We start from the raw sequence: 13,607 nt of genomic DNA on the forward strand, positions 1-13,607 counted from the left end.
ATCCAGGCTCTAGTGGGTGGCAAGGCTGCACTGCATATATCTCTTATTGGGACATATGCTAAGTAAGAAAACGTTGCAGGTACTTCATGGGGTTGAGTGCTCTCTTGGGTTGTCAAACATAAATCAGTTCAACAAAGCAAATGGGTCTGTTACTGATGCACCAAAGCCCTGAAGGTTTGAGGACCTTTAATGCGCACCTAAATGAGAGATTGGGATGTTTTAGTAAGTTTGATGGATCAAATGATCTGTCAAATTCTTAACTTCATTTATGTGATGCGGTCAGTTACAGTATGCCAGACATACTCTACAAACACTAGCAAGAGTTGTGCAGTGAGGAATGAAAGGATGGGTATATGATCATTTCAGAGGCACACAATTCTTTGGCTGAAAATATGTCTACTTTCTTGACACAATCTCACCTTGTATATGTGACAGATCTATCACTTGGGCCTGTAATTGACTTATTCTTTGAGCTGCTGAGAAGGCTTGAGTCATGAGTTCTACCGAGTTGTGTGACTCCAGTGACAGATGCTTTTGAACCTTAACTCTGTGGCTTAACAAGGGGACTGTCTGATATGTATTGGCTCTTTCATAAATGTTTTTGTGATTGGATGTCTGCCTTGGTTGACTTCATCTCACTTTTAAAACAGGGAAATGTAAAGGGGCTGCCCAGGGTACTTCATGAAACGGGAGCTTTGGGCATGGTAACACAGCTTGGTCTTGTTGACTGGTAGCAGGTGATTTAATAACACTGGCACTTACCCTTTTTTATTTTTATTTTATGCTCCAATCCTTCCTCCTGTGTTAAATATATGGCTGTGAATGCCTTTTTCTAAAAGAAAGGGTGTTTTTGTGCATTACTCCAGTTTAAGGAAAGGTCCTTTAGGTACCTCAGTGTTACTGTCAGTGTGCTTTGATGTAGCACCCACTGCGTGCTTGTGTTGGGCCTTGTGTATCCTGCACATGTAGCAGGTGTCTGGTAGGGTGTCTGCTTCTTTAGGTATATGGGGTTGCCCATGTTGATAAACTTTTCTATCTAATTAGTTGCCAAAATTGAGGAACATTTTGTATGCCACAAGAAGGTTCCTATACCAAAAAACAAACAAATAAACCAGGGGTCGGCAACCTATGACACTGGCACACGGAACAATTTTCAATGGCACTCTGATTGAATTGAAATATAGTTAAAAATTGTATTTTAATTACAGCGCACGCGTTTGCACCGTCACGTATGTTTTGCATATGAGACTCACATGTAAATGGAATCCATTTGTTCAGTGCAGGCCGTGGTACGTTAAAACAAACCTCTTGTTATTATATTTTAATTACAGCGCATGCATTCGCGCTCCACGTCCCCACCTACAATTTGCGCATGCGACTCACATATAAATGGAAAGTTTATGTTCACTACCGGCTGTGGTATGTTAAAACAAACCTCTTGTTCTTATTAAATAATATACTGCCCTAAAATGACACATAAAAGACAAAAACTTGATGTTCACTTTTTTCAAGACTTGGACGAATGAATATGGATTTGTACAACAAAAGGATCGTGCTGTGTGAGCGTTATGCTGTGAAAGTGTCGTACGTCAAGTGTACAAACACATAGACTGAACATCAGTCCACGTTTAAAAACTCTGATGAGAAAAGGGAAGCTATAAAAAGGGCTCTTTCTGGCTTTAAGAAACAAACTACTTATTTTAGTCAAATAACTGGAACCAAAAATAAAGCCACCGAATGTAGTTATACAATTGCTTTGCATAAAAAATAGCTCTGATTAATAATAAAGAATGACTAATCATATTAGAATTCTTGATAATTTTTTGTTGTTCAAACTATGTGTTTTGTATTGAAAAAGTTGTAATTTATAATTTGTAATACAATTTTTAATAAATGTGTTGAAAATTAAAATTTTACAAAACTTCTTTTCACATATGATCCTATTTATTTTAAAATACTGAATGACAAATAAGATCCAGTTATAATGGGCTGCAAAGGTATAAAAAACAAAATTAGTAGAACTATGTATTTGGACAGAGACAACTTTTTTCTAATTTTGGTTCTGTACATTACCACAATGCATTTTAAATTAAACAACTCAGATGCAGTTGAAGTGCAGACTTTCAGCTTTAATTCAGTGGTTTGAACAAAAAGATTGCATAAAAATGTGAGGCAACTAAAGTATTTTTTTAACACAATCCCTTTATTTCAGGGGCTCAAAAGTAATTGGACAAATTAAATAACTTGAAATAAAATATTCATTTCTAATACTTGGTTGAAAACCCTTTGCTGGCAATGACAGCCTGAAGTCTTGAACTCCTGGACATCACCAGATGCTGGGTTTCCTGCTTTTTAATGCTCTGCCAGGCCTTTACTGCAGCGACTTTCAGTTGCTGTTTGTTTGTGGGCCTTCTGTCTGAAGTTTAGTCTTCAACATGTCAAATGCATGCTCAATTGGGTTAAGATCAGGTGACTGACTTGGCCATTCAAGAATTTTCCACTTCTTTGCTTTAATAAACTCCTGGGTTGCTTTGGCTGTATGTTTTGGGTCATTGTCCATCTGTATCATGAAACGCCGCCCAATCAATTTGACTGCGCTTAGCTGGATTTGAGCAGACAGTATGTCTCTGAACACCTCAGAATTCATTTGGCTGCTTCTGTCCTGTGTCACATCATCAATAAACACTAGTGTCCCAGTGCCACTGGCAGCCATGCACACCTAAGCCATCACACTGCCTCCACCGTGTTTTACAGATGACGTGCTATGCTTTGGATAATGAGCTGTTCCACGCCTTCTCCATACTTTTTTCTTGCCATCATTCTGGTAGAGGTTGATCTTGGTTTCATCTGTCCAAAGAATGTTTTTCCAGAACTTTGCTGGCTTTTTTAAATGTTCTTTAGCAAAGTCCAATCTAGCCTTTCTATTCTTGAGGCTTATGAGTGGCTTGCACCTTGCAGTGCACCCTCTGTATTTACTTTCATGCAGTCTTCTCTTTATTGCAGACTTGGATATCGATACGCCGACCCCCTGGAGAGTAGTGTTCACTTGGTTGGCTGTTTCTCTTCACCATGTAAATGATTCTGCGATCATCCACCACTGTTGTCTTCCATGGACGTCCAGGTCTTTTTACGTTGCTGAGTTCACTAGTGCTTGCTTTCTTTCTCTGGATGTACCAAACTGTAGATTTTACTACTCGTAATATTGTAGCAATTTCTCAGATGGGTTTTATCTGTTTTCGCAACTTCTTTCACCTGCATGGAGAGCTCCTTTGACTGCATGTTGTCTGTTCACAGCAAAATCTTCCACATGCAAGCACCACACCTCAAATCAACTCCTGGGGCCTCATGTATAAACGGTGCGTACGCACAGAAATGTTGCGTAAGAACTTTTCCACGTTCAAATCGCGGTGTATAAAACCAACACTTGGCGTAAAGCCACACACTTTTCCACGGTACCTCATGCCTTGTCGTACGCAAGTTCTCCGCTCGGTTTTGCACACTGGCGGCACCCAGCGTCAAAGCAATGCTACTGTTCCTGTGTGGTTACTCTTTATTTTACTGACGCGGCTTTATAAATACACTGAAACTAACCACATATTGTTTATTAGTGTAACGCATCTGATTGTAATTAACCTGTAACAATATAATGGTCCAGGGAACAGCCATAGTATTCCAAATACCATAACTACTTTAGTGTTGTTACTCTCACTTCTTCTTCTTCTTCTTCTTCTTTCGTCCCGTTAGGAGTTGCCACAGCGGATCATCTTTTTCCATATTACTCTCACCGCACCACTCAGAGTATTTATATCACTTTATCTGAGTGTGAATCACAGCAGCAGCTGATAGGAAAGAGAATTATCGGCATACAGTTTCATGGACACGCTGTCTCAGCCACTGCAAAACGTTTTAAAGCCTTTCCTGTACAGACCTCGCGGTTCAGAAACAGTTTCATCCCAAGAACTTTAAATGCACTCAATCAATTGCTCCTTGTAGAACTGTTTGTACTTATAAGTACAATCACCCCACTGTAAACTTGCACTATAGTAATAATATCGCACAACCTGGGCCACTTTATAAAGCGCGTATTTACATATGATGACGATATCATTTTTAAGGTGAAATGCAGCAAAATATGTTTATTAAATTATACAGATAAAACTTTAACTTCATTTAAATAATCTATATTCTTCACTGGGAGTGTCGTGAAGGATAGAATAATTAAACATGTACTATGAAGATATTTCAATGTTCCTTAAACGTTTTGAAGAATCGGCGCTAAGCTTACAGATGGCTTAACTTCTATTACAGAGCTGATTGTATGGCGATCGGTTACTTGGGGAAAGAAAAGCAAGGACTGCAGTGATGGCTACGCCAATATATATTGAATATAAAACAGAAAGAGAAAATAAGAACACAGCCAAAAACGCAGCGACAAATTTCGGCAAAAGTTAAATGCTTGTGTCATGAGCACAAGGCGGCTATGCAGTGTCTGCAATGGATGTGGCCATCCACCGTGCATAAGCTACCTTACTGACATTGGCGGGCGAAGGAGCCACCGATTCTTCCTCTGTCCAGTGCCACCCACAAGCCTAGAGCTGCCCCTGAGTACTGCTGCAATAAATTATTTCATCGAAGTGAAACCCATGTTTAATAACGTGCTTTAACTCCTATCATCATGAAAATGATATCATGTATACATCTCAGTATTTTAGTTATTCAGAGAGCTGTAATATCATGAATGTAATGGATTCTGTGTTCAGTTGGAGGAAGAGAGCCGGTTTAAGAAGCAAGTAGTGATTCACACACATAGAGCACATAGAAGATCAAATACAAAACAAAGCATTTAACGTGCTACTTTAATTACGATGTGATTTGAGAAACTGGTTAATTAAACGATTTTAAGATGAAGTATATGATGTTCCACTTTAATGACAAAATAAACTACTGAAGTTGACATTTCGTGCTTTTTCCCCACTGTGTGCCTTGTTTTCTCTGTACCCTAATAAGCTTTCATATGACACTCAGACAGTGGGCTACAACTCGGCTTTTCACGGCGACTTTGATATGTGACTTCTTTTTTATTTCCGGCGATTTTGTGAACGTGAGCTTTCAAGTTTCTCCAACACGCTATGTCACTCGATCAACTTCCTTTTGTTGATTATACCACGGTTTATTTGAACAAATAGTATGTTTTTCCTTTGCCTCCACTTGGTATTTGCTGAAATTCTTATATTTTCCTCTGTGCTTTTCCCATTGTCTTTTCACAGAAGGCTGCGCTTAAGGGCGATTTATATTGATTTGCATATTCAAAGAGGCGTAATTCTGAGAGGAGTTGGGGCGTAACATAAAGCGCGTGCACGAGCGTAACTTTTCATGCTGATCGGAATTTAAGTAGCAGAAGAATGTGGAAGTTGGAGTACGCTTATTCCTGCATCTGGATTTTTCTGTGCGTAAACACATTTCGGCTTTTGTGCTTACGCCATGTTATAGTGCGAGTTCTACGCACGGCGTTATACATGAGGCCCCTGGCCTTTTATCTGCTTAATTGATAATGACATAACGACGGACTTGCCCACACCTGCCCATGAAATAGCCTTTGAGTCAATTGTCCAATTACTTTTGAGCCCCTGAAATGAAGGGATTGTGTTAAAAAAATGCTTTAGTTCTTTTTGTTACCCACTGAATTAAAGCTGAAAGTCTGCACTTCAACTGCATCTGAGTTGTTTCATTTAAAATTCATTGTGGTGATGTACAGAACCAAAATTAGAAAAAAGTTGTCTTTGTCCAAATAATTATTTATTTTATGTACTTATAGTCCACTTCTCCTATCAGGTTGCTGAGAGCCTTCTAATATACAAGTTTACACCAAGCTGGTACTAAAATTAAAAGTTGAAAGACAACAAACTCTCAAGATGATACAAATGTGCAACACATTCTGCTTAAAATAAAAGTTTGTACCTGGGATGGTGATGGCACTTCTATACTGAGGTTTGCCCTGCTCTTGGATGGTGTGTGTAGGCCTCCATTATATCTGACCACAGGTTCCGACTTGCTGGTCCCTGGCGTTGGTTCTGTCAATTGTTGTTTAAACGGTGCAGAGCCAAGGGAATTTCGTAGTAGCATTGATTTGTCAGGACTTGTTGACTCACATGCTGCAAGGAGAAGATGACAATATTACTTACATGTCACATTCTAAAGTACTGCAAGAGGGCAGAGTGGTGGCTCCGAGGCGAAGTATCTGCGCTGGTATCCCGAAAGTTGCCGGTTTGAATCCCCATCACTGCCAAAAGAGATCCTATTCTGCTGGGCCCTTGAGCAAGGCCTTTAACCTTCAATTGCTCCAGGGGCACTGTACAATGGCTGACCCTGTGCTCTGATCCCAAGGGGTATGCAAAAAAAAAAAAAAACAAGTAATTTCCTTCAGGATTAATAAAGTTAAATAAAATAAAAAAAAAAAAAAAAAAAAAAAGAGCCAGGCACCAAACCCTTGGAGGTCTAGCAAGTTGCCTTTGTTTATATCTAATCTAGTGTTTCCCAACCTTTGTGCTATCACAATTCAGGAGGTCTCCTTCAGTGAATTTACAGTGATCATCCGAGGCAGTCCCCATCTGTGAAACGAGAACGATTGTCAAATCAAGGTGGTCCCACGTGAGCACCGTAACATAAGAGCATCAGATGAATCAAGAGCAATTGTCAATGCTCTTCCTCCTTATTAAATTTGCTCAGCCACGGCCCACCTGTAATGGACTCAGGAAATGTTGCTCTAGCCTGCTTAAGTCAGTTTTGCTCCATTTAAGGCTTTCTTAACAGCACTTGACTTGAAAATCGATCATCTAAAACTAGAAGTACAAATATAACCTGCAATGCAAGCATGTTATCCACCACTAATCAATGCTCATGCCTTAAAATGGATTTAAAAAAAAAATCATGGTTAAAATATTTATTAAAATGTTCTTGAAAATTGCAAAAGCAAGAAAGAACTTAACAGTTTTGATAAGAACAGGCGCCTTTCAGACTTGGCATTCACCATTCACCTAAACACCTGCACAAGATCTGAAAGTCTCCCAAGTAGGCCTACTATGATCTACCACACTACATGTTAACCTACTCCATATTTTAGCGTTCTTTGTGTCAAGAAAAATTTCTAACTGTGGTGTGAAATGTACCCTCCAACTGCTATAATCCATTCCCTAAGTTTTTATTTGAAGAGCTTGTTTTAATGTAACAGCTGGAGCCCACCATACTTATTCCCTTATTCCCCCCTAATGTTGCATTATGTCTCCACTTTACTTCACATTCTTAAATCAAGATTTAACTCCTTCAGTCATTCCCATATTTCATACCCCACAATCCCAGAAAGGTCAAATCAATGATCTCAGGACTTTGTCTATCGTTGTTGTATCTTTTTTTGCAAGAAGGAGTCACAAACTGCATACAATATTCCCGGCAAGGATCTACAAGTACACTGTACACCCTTAAGAACCCCGTCCTCCTTCCTTGATTTGTACCTGAGGCATCACACTATGTAACCCAGCATCCTAGTTTGTCATGTTGAACGTGTCTGTACACTGTCTGGATGTGGACAATGATGACTTCTCTGTCTTTCACACATACTTCAGAGTACTCCCCCATTGTGTATTTATACCTAATACTTTATATTCATTTACTTTAAAATTCATTTAACATGTACTGTATCTGCCCAAGTAATAATTCTAATAACTCTAAACCATCAGCCATTCCTTTTGTCATCTGCAACTTAACAAGTTTGTTAGTTAGTTACTTTTTTTACGTGAGGATTAATATAAATTAACAAGAATGGTGGTGGCAGCTCTGATCCCTTATTGATGCATAATTCTTTGCATTCCATTTGAGCTAATTTTATATCCATCACGTCCGGTGTCTGACCACCTGGACCCACCTCTTTGTGCCCAGAGGACTCAAAGCTGGAAACTCCACTATCTTTGTTAGCTCACTTGGAACTCAATTGGAGCAATTATTGTCACCTTTTTCTGACTTTGACTTCACCAAATTAACCAGGTGACCAGGGTGGCACCCCAACTCTTGGCTCTCTCTTAAATCACTTATATAATACTTAAGACCATATCTAGAATTTAGCCTGGATTCTAATACTCCTTTTAAATCGCATTTATGTACCACTACACACCACTACTTCAATTTGCTTTAGTTAAAACTTCTAAGCGGCAAGAGAAAGACAACTAACAAAAAATGAATGAAATGGGCAATAAATGCACATTGCTTCATTATTCTGAAAACAACAAAAAAACAGGGGTGTGCAGCCATTGTGCAGGCTTATATAATTATCCACAAAAAGTGGCTGTTGAAATAAAAGAAATGGATGAATATTCATGATAGGAACTTATTGAATTAAATGTATTGATGATGGCCAAATTCCATATACAAAATGAAATAATCACCTGGGGCCTCATGTATAAACGGTGCGTACTCACAGAAATGTTGCGTAAGAACTTTTCCACATTCAAATCGCGATGTATAAAACCTACACTTGGCGTAAAGCCACGCACTTTTCCACGGTACCTCATACCTTGTCGTACGCAAGTTCTCCGCTTGGTTTTGCAGACTGGCGGCACCCAGCGTCAAAGCAGTGCTACTGTTCCTGTGTGGTTACACCTTATTTTCCTGACGCGGCTTTATAAATACACTGAAACTAACCGCATATTGTTTATTAGTGTAATGCATCTGATTGTAATTAACTTGTAACAATATAATGGTCCAGGGAACAGCCATAGTATTCCAAATACCATAACTGCTTTAGCGTTGTTACTCTCACTTCTCCTTCTTCTTCTTTCAGCTGCTCCCGTTAGGAGTTGCCACAGCGGATCATCTTTTTCCACATTACTCTCACTGCACCACTCAGAGTATTTATATCACTGTATCTGAGTGTGAATCACAGAAGCAGCTGATCGGAAAGAGAATTATCGGTATACAGCTTCAAGGACACGCTGTCTCAGCCACTGCAAAACGTTTTAAAGCCTTTCCTGTACGGACCTCGCGGTTCAGAAACAGTTTCATCCCAAGAACTTTAAATGCACTCAATCAATTGCACCTTGTAGAACTGTTTGTACTTATAAGTACAATCACCCCACTGTAAACTTGCACTACAGTTATAATATCGCACAACCTGAGCCACTTTATAAAGCGCGTATTTACATATGATAACGATATCATTTTTAAGGTGAAATGCAGCAAAATATGTTTATTAAATTATACAGATAAAACTTTAACTTCATTTAAATAATCTATATTCTTCACTGGAAGTGTCGTGAAGGATAGAATAATTAAACATGTACTACGAAGATATTTCAATGTTCCTTAAACGTTTTGAAGAATCGGCGCTAAGCATACAGATGGCTTAACGTCTATTACAGAGCTGATTGTGTGGCGATCGGTTACTTGGGGAAAGAAAAGCAAGGACTGCAGTGACGGCTACGCCAATATATATTGAATATAAATCAGAAAGAGAAAATAACACAGCTAAAAACGCAGCGACAAATTTCGGCAAAAGTTAAATGCTTGTGTCATGAGCACGAGGCAGCTATGCAGTGTCTGCAACGGACGTGGCCATCCACCGTGCATAAGCTACCTTACTGACATTGGCGGGCGAAGGAGCCACCGATTCTTCCTCTGCCCAGTGCCACCACAAGCCTAGAGCCGCCCTGAGTACTGCTGCAATAAATTATTTCATTGAAGTGAAACATGTTTAATAACGTGCTTTAACTCCTATCATCATAAAAATGATATCACGTATACATCTCAGTATTTTAGTTATTCAGAGAGCTGTAATATCACGAATGTAATTGATTCTGTGTCCAGTTGGAGGAAGAGAGCCGGTTTAAGAAACAAGTAGTGATTCACACACATAGGCACAAAGAAGATCAAATACAAAACAAAGCATTTAACGTGCTACTTTAATTACGATGTGATTTGAGAAACTGGTTAATTAAACAATTTTAGGATGAAGTTTATGATGTTCTACTTTAATGACAAAATAAACTACGTGATTAAAGTGGAAATGTCGAGATTGAAGTTGACATTTCGTGCTTTTTCCCCACTGTGTGCCTTTTTTCTCTGTACCCTAATAAGCTTTCATATGACACTCAGACAGTGGGCTACAACTCGCCTTTTCACGGCGCCTTTGATATGTGACTTCTTTTTTATTTCCGGCACTGTGCGATTTTGTGAATGTGAGCTTTCAGGTTCCCCAACACGCTATGTCAACTTCCTTTTGTTGATTATACCACAGTTTATTTGAACAAATAGTATGTTTTTCCTTTGCCTCCACTTGGTATTCGCTGAAATTCTTATATTTCCCTCCGTGCTTTTCCCATTGTCTTTTCACAGAAGGCTGCGCTTAAGGGCGATTTATATTGATTTGCATATTCAAAGAGGCGGAATTCTGAGAGGAGTTAGGGTGTTACATAAAGCGCGTGCACGAGCGTTACTTTTCACGCTGATTGGGATTTATGTAGTGGAAGAACGTGGAAGTTGGAGTACGCACAGTTTCCTGCATCTGGATTTTTCTGTGCGTAAGCATATTTCGGCTTTTGTGCTTACGCCATGTTATAGTGCGAGTTCTACGCACGGCGTTATACGTGAGGCCCCTGGATATAATGCCTTTTAATATGTGCAGCTGGATGTGGCTAGCATCCATCCTCCTGCATGAATGCTGATGCGGAATGATTACTAACTTTGTAGTGACTGTTGCTGCTCAGCTTTAATTATCAGGCTTACAGTAATTTCATGCTGCTATTTTAAATTAATTACAAATTTATAAATGACTATTCTGATACTCAATCATTTGTACTCGCTCTTAATAATAAATGCATGTGGGTTTGTGTTAAAGAATTGATCAACATTCATTTGCAGGTTGCGATTACAATTGCATTTTTGTTGTTGCCATTCGGGTTGGTGGTTGTTCAATAAAAATGGACCTGTTCAGGACTGAACTCCCAGTGATAACTCATCTGATCAAATCCACATGTGTGATATGTTCTTGGTAGCATGCTGTGTTTTCAGTTGAAGACATGCAGTTGGTGAGGACAGCAACAAGAACTGATTTCTAAAAACGTGTTGAAGTCAGTCCTAGGTCATAAAGACAATAATTCCAAAGTACAAAACAGGGAAAGCACAAATTGTCAAGTATTTTAACTGATGGCTTTGAAACTTGTGGTCTTCAAGTATAGAACCTAAAATTCTGAGGCTAATAAGTGTTCAATACCCATATTCAGACTAAAAAAAGTATATTTTAGGTGACCTATGTGGCAGTCATAACAGTTAGGGTGTAATAGACTAAAATGCAGCATATGTAGGGACAATGGAACTTTATCCAGGAAGCCCACCCTGCCTGAAACTTTGTCTCAGTTTTGCTACAACGTTCGTTGTAATAGTTTTATAAACAAGCACAGCATTTAATAAGAATAAAACATGCAAACATAAGATGTATATACAGAGCTGAAAGTGAAAGGATATTAAATCTACAAACTGGGAAAAATAAAAGGCTGTAATAATATATACTACTCAAAAAATTAAAGGAAAGCTTTTTAATCAGAGTAGAGCAATGAAACTTCTGGGCTATTGATCTGGTCACTTAAGTAGCAGAGGGGGTTGTTAATCAGTTTCAGCTGCTTTGGCGTTAATGAAATTAACAACAAGTAAATTAGAGGGGCAACAATGAGACGAACCCCAAAACAGGAATGGTTTATCAGGTGGAGGCCACTGACATTTTTCCCTCCTCATATTTTCTGACTGTTTTTTCACTAGCTTTGCATTTGGCTAAGATCAGTGTCACTACTGGTAGCATGAGGCGATACCTGGACCCTACAGAGGTTGCACAGGTATCCCAAATTCTCCAGTATGGCACATCAATGTGTACTATTGACAGAAGGTTTCCTGTGTCTCCCAGCACAGTCTCAGTGGCATGGAGGATATTGCAGGAGACAGGCAGTTATTCTAGGAGAGCTGGACAAGGCTGTAGATGGTCCATAACCCACCAGCAGGACTGGTATCTGCTCCTTTGGGCAAGGAGCACCAGGATGAGCACTGCCAGAGACTTACAAAATGACCCCCAGCAGGCCACTGGTGTGAATGTTTCTGACCAAACTGTCAGAAACAGACTTTGAGGGTGTCCTGAGGTCCCAACGTCCTCTAGTGGGCCCTGTGCTCACTGCCCGGCACCATGGAGCTCGACTGGCATTTGCCAAAGAATACCAAAATTTGCAGGTCCACCACTGCCGCCCTGTGCTTTTCACAGATGAGAGCAGGTTGACCCTGAGCACATGTGACAGATGTGAAAGGGTCTAGAGAAGCCATGGAGAACGTTGTGCTACCTGTAACATCGTTCAGCATGACAGGTTTGGTGGTGGGTCAGTGATGGTCTGGGGAGGCATATCCATGGAGGGATGCACAGACCTCTACAGGCTAGACAACGGCACCTTGACTGCCATTAGGTATCAGGAAGAAAGTCTTGGACCCAATGTCTGACCTTATGCTGATGCAGCGAGTCCTGGGTTCCTCCTGGTGCATGACAATCCCCGGCCTCCTTTGTGAGGAGATCCCCCAGGACACCATCCATCATCTCATTAGGAGCATGCCTCAACGTTGTCAGACATACATACAAGCACGTGGGGGCCATACTAAAGACTGAGTATGATTTTGAATTGCTGCAATGAAATTTCGGCAAAATAAACTAGCCTGCCACATCATTTTTCACTTTGATTTTCAGGGTGTCTTTGAATTCAGCCCTCTGTAGGTTGATAACTTTCATTTCTATCAAATGATGTGGCATTCTTTCGTTCTTAACACATTACCGAGTCCATTATCAGTATAGATATCCAGCAGGATTTTTTTTCCCATTCATTTTTTTGAGCAGTTTATATTTGTACACATGAACAGTGCTCCGAGCTTGAAAATCAAAAGTGTTAACCATCATTAGATTTTGTATTTTTCCTACAATTATGCATACATAGAAAGTAATTAGATTTTTTTTTTAAATGCAGCCAACTGTTTTATGTTTTCAGTCATAAATATAACAGCCACTCATCACTTATATAATTATTTTATTTGTTCCTCCAATAAGTATCTTACATTAGTCAAAAGCAAAGAGGTCAAAAGTGTAACAGCACTTGGTCCCAGTGTAATCTCGAACTTACTTTCAGCAAGCACACTACTCAGTCGCTTTGATCTCTTTGCCATGAGAAGATCTTTCACAGAGCATGGCTGTGCCACATGAGGTGAGGTAATAGTGTTCCTTCTCTGGACAGGAATCAAGTGATTTATCTGCATGCCAACCTAGTATTTTAACAAAACAAATTAAAAGGGTTAACATTACTGAAATTATAAGAAAGCAGCCATTTCCTTACAATCTAAAACTCCACTGCCATTACTCTAAAGTTTAATTTCTGATGTGCACTGTAAGCTGTCAGTGCTTTGAAATATTCTTTCATTAGCTCTAAATGTAATAATTTATTTGATTATGTTTAAAAAAAGCTACAGAAAATCTGAAAATGCATGCATAACATCAGGCGCACACCATAAGATCCATACCTCTTGTGGGGATTATCTGTTAAGAA

At 39.4% G+C, this 13,607-nt stretch overlaps 1 protein-coding gene across 2 annotated transcripts in view; it reads right to left on the reverse strand.

The window, feature by feature from the left end:
* The window catches only part of rev1 (REV1 DNA directed polymerase), a 242,618-nt gene that overhangs the window by 12,537 nt on the left and 216,474 nt on the right, over positions 1–13,607 (reverse strand). For both annotated transcript variants that reach the window (XM_039743936.1, XM_039743937.1), the window contains 2 exons: positions 13,188–13,326; positions 5,959–6,152 (listed from right to left, as the gene is read on the reverse strand). In XM_039743936.1, coding sequence (XP_039599870.1) covers positions 5,959–6,152; positions 13,188–13,326 — 333 coding nt within the window. The remainder of the gene's footprint in view (positions 1–5,958; positions 6,153–13,187; positions 13,327–13,607) is intronic.

The sequence above is a fragment of the Polypterus senegalus genome, chromosome 2 (genome assembly GCF_016835505.1).
Source record: "Polypterus senegalus isolate Bchr_013 chromosome 2, ASM1683550v1, whole genome shotgun sequence".
Classification (NCBI taxonomy): Eukaryota; Metazoa; Chordata; class Cladistia; order Polypteriformes; family Polypteridae; genus Polypterus; species Polypterus senegalus.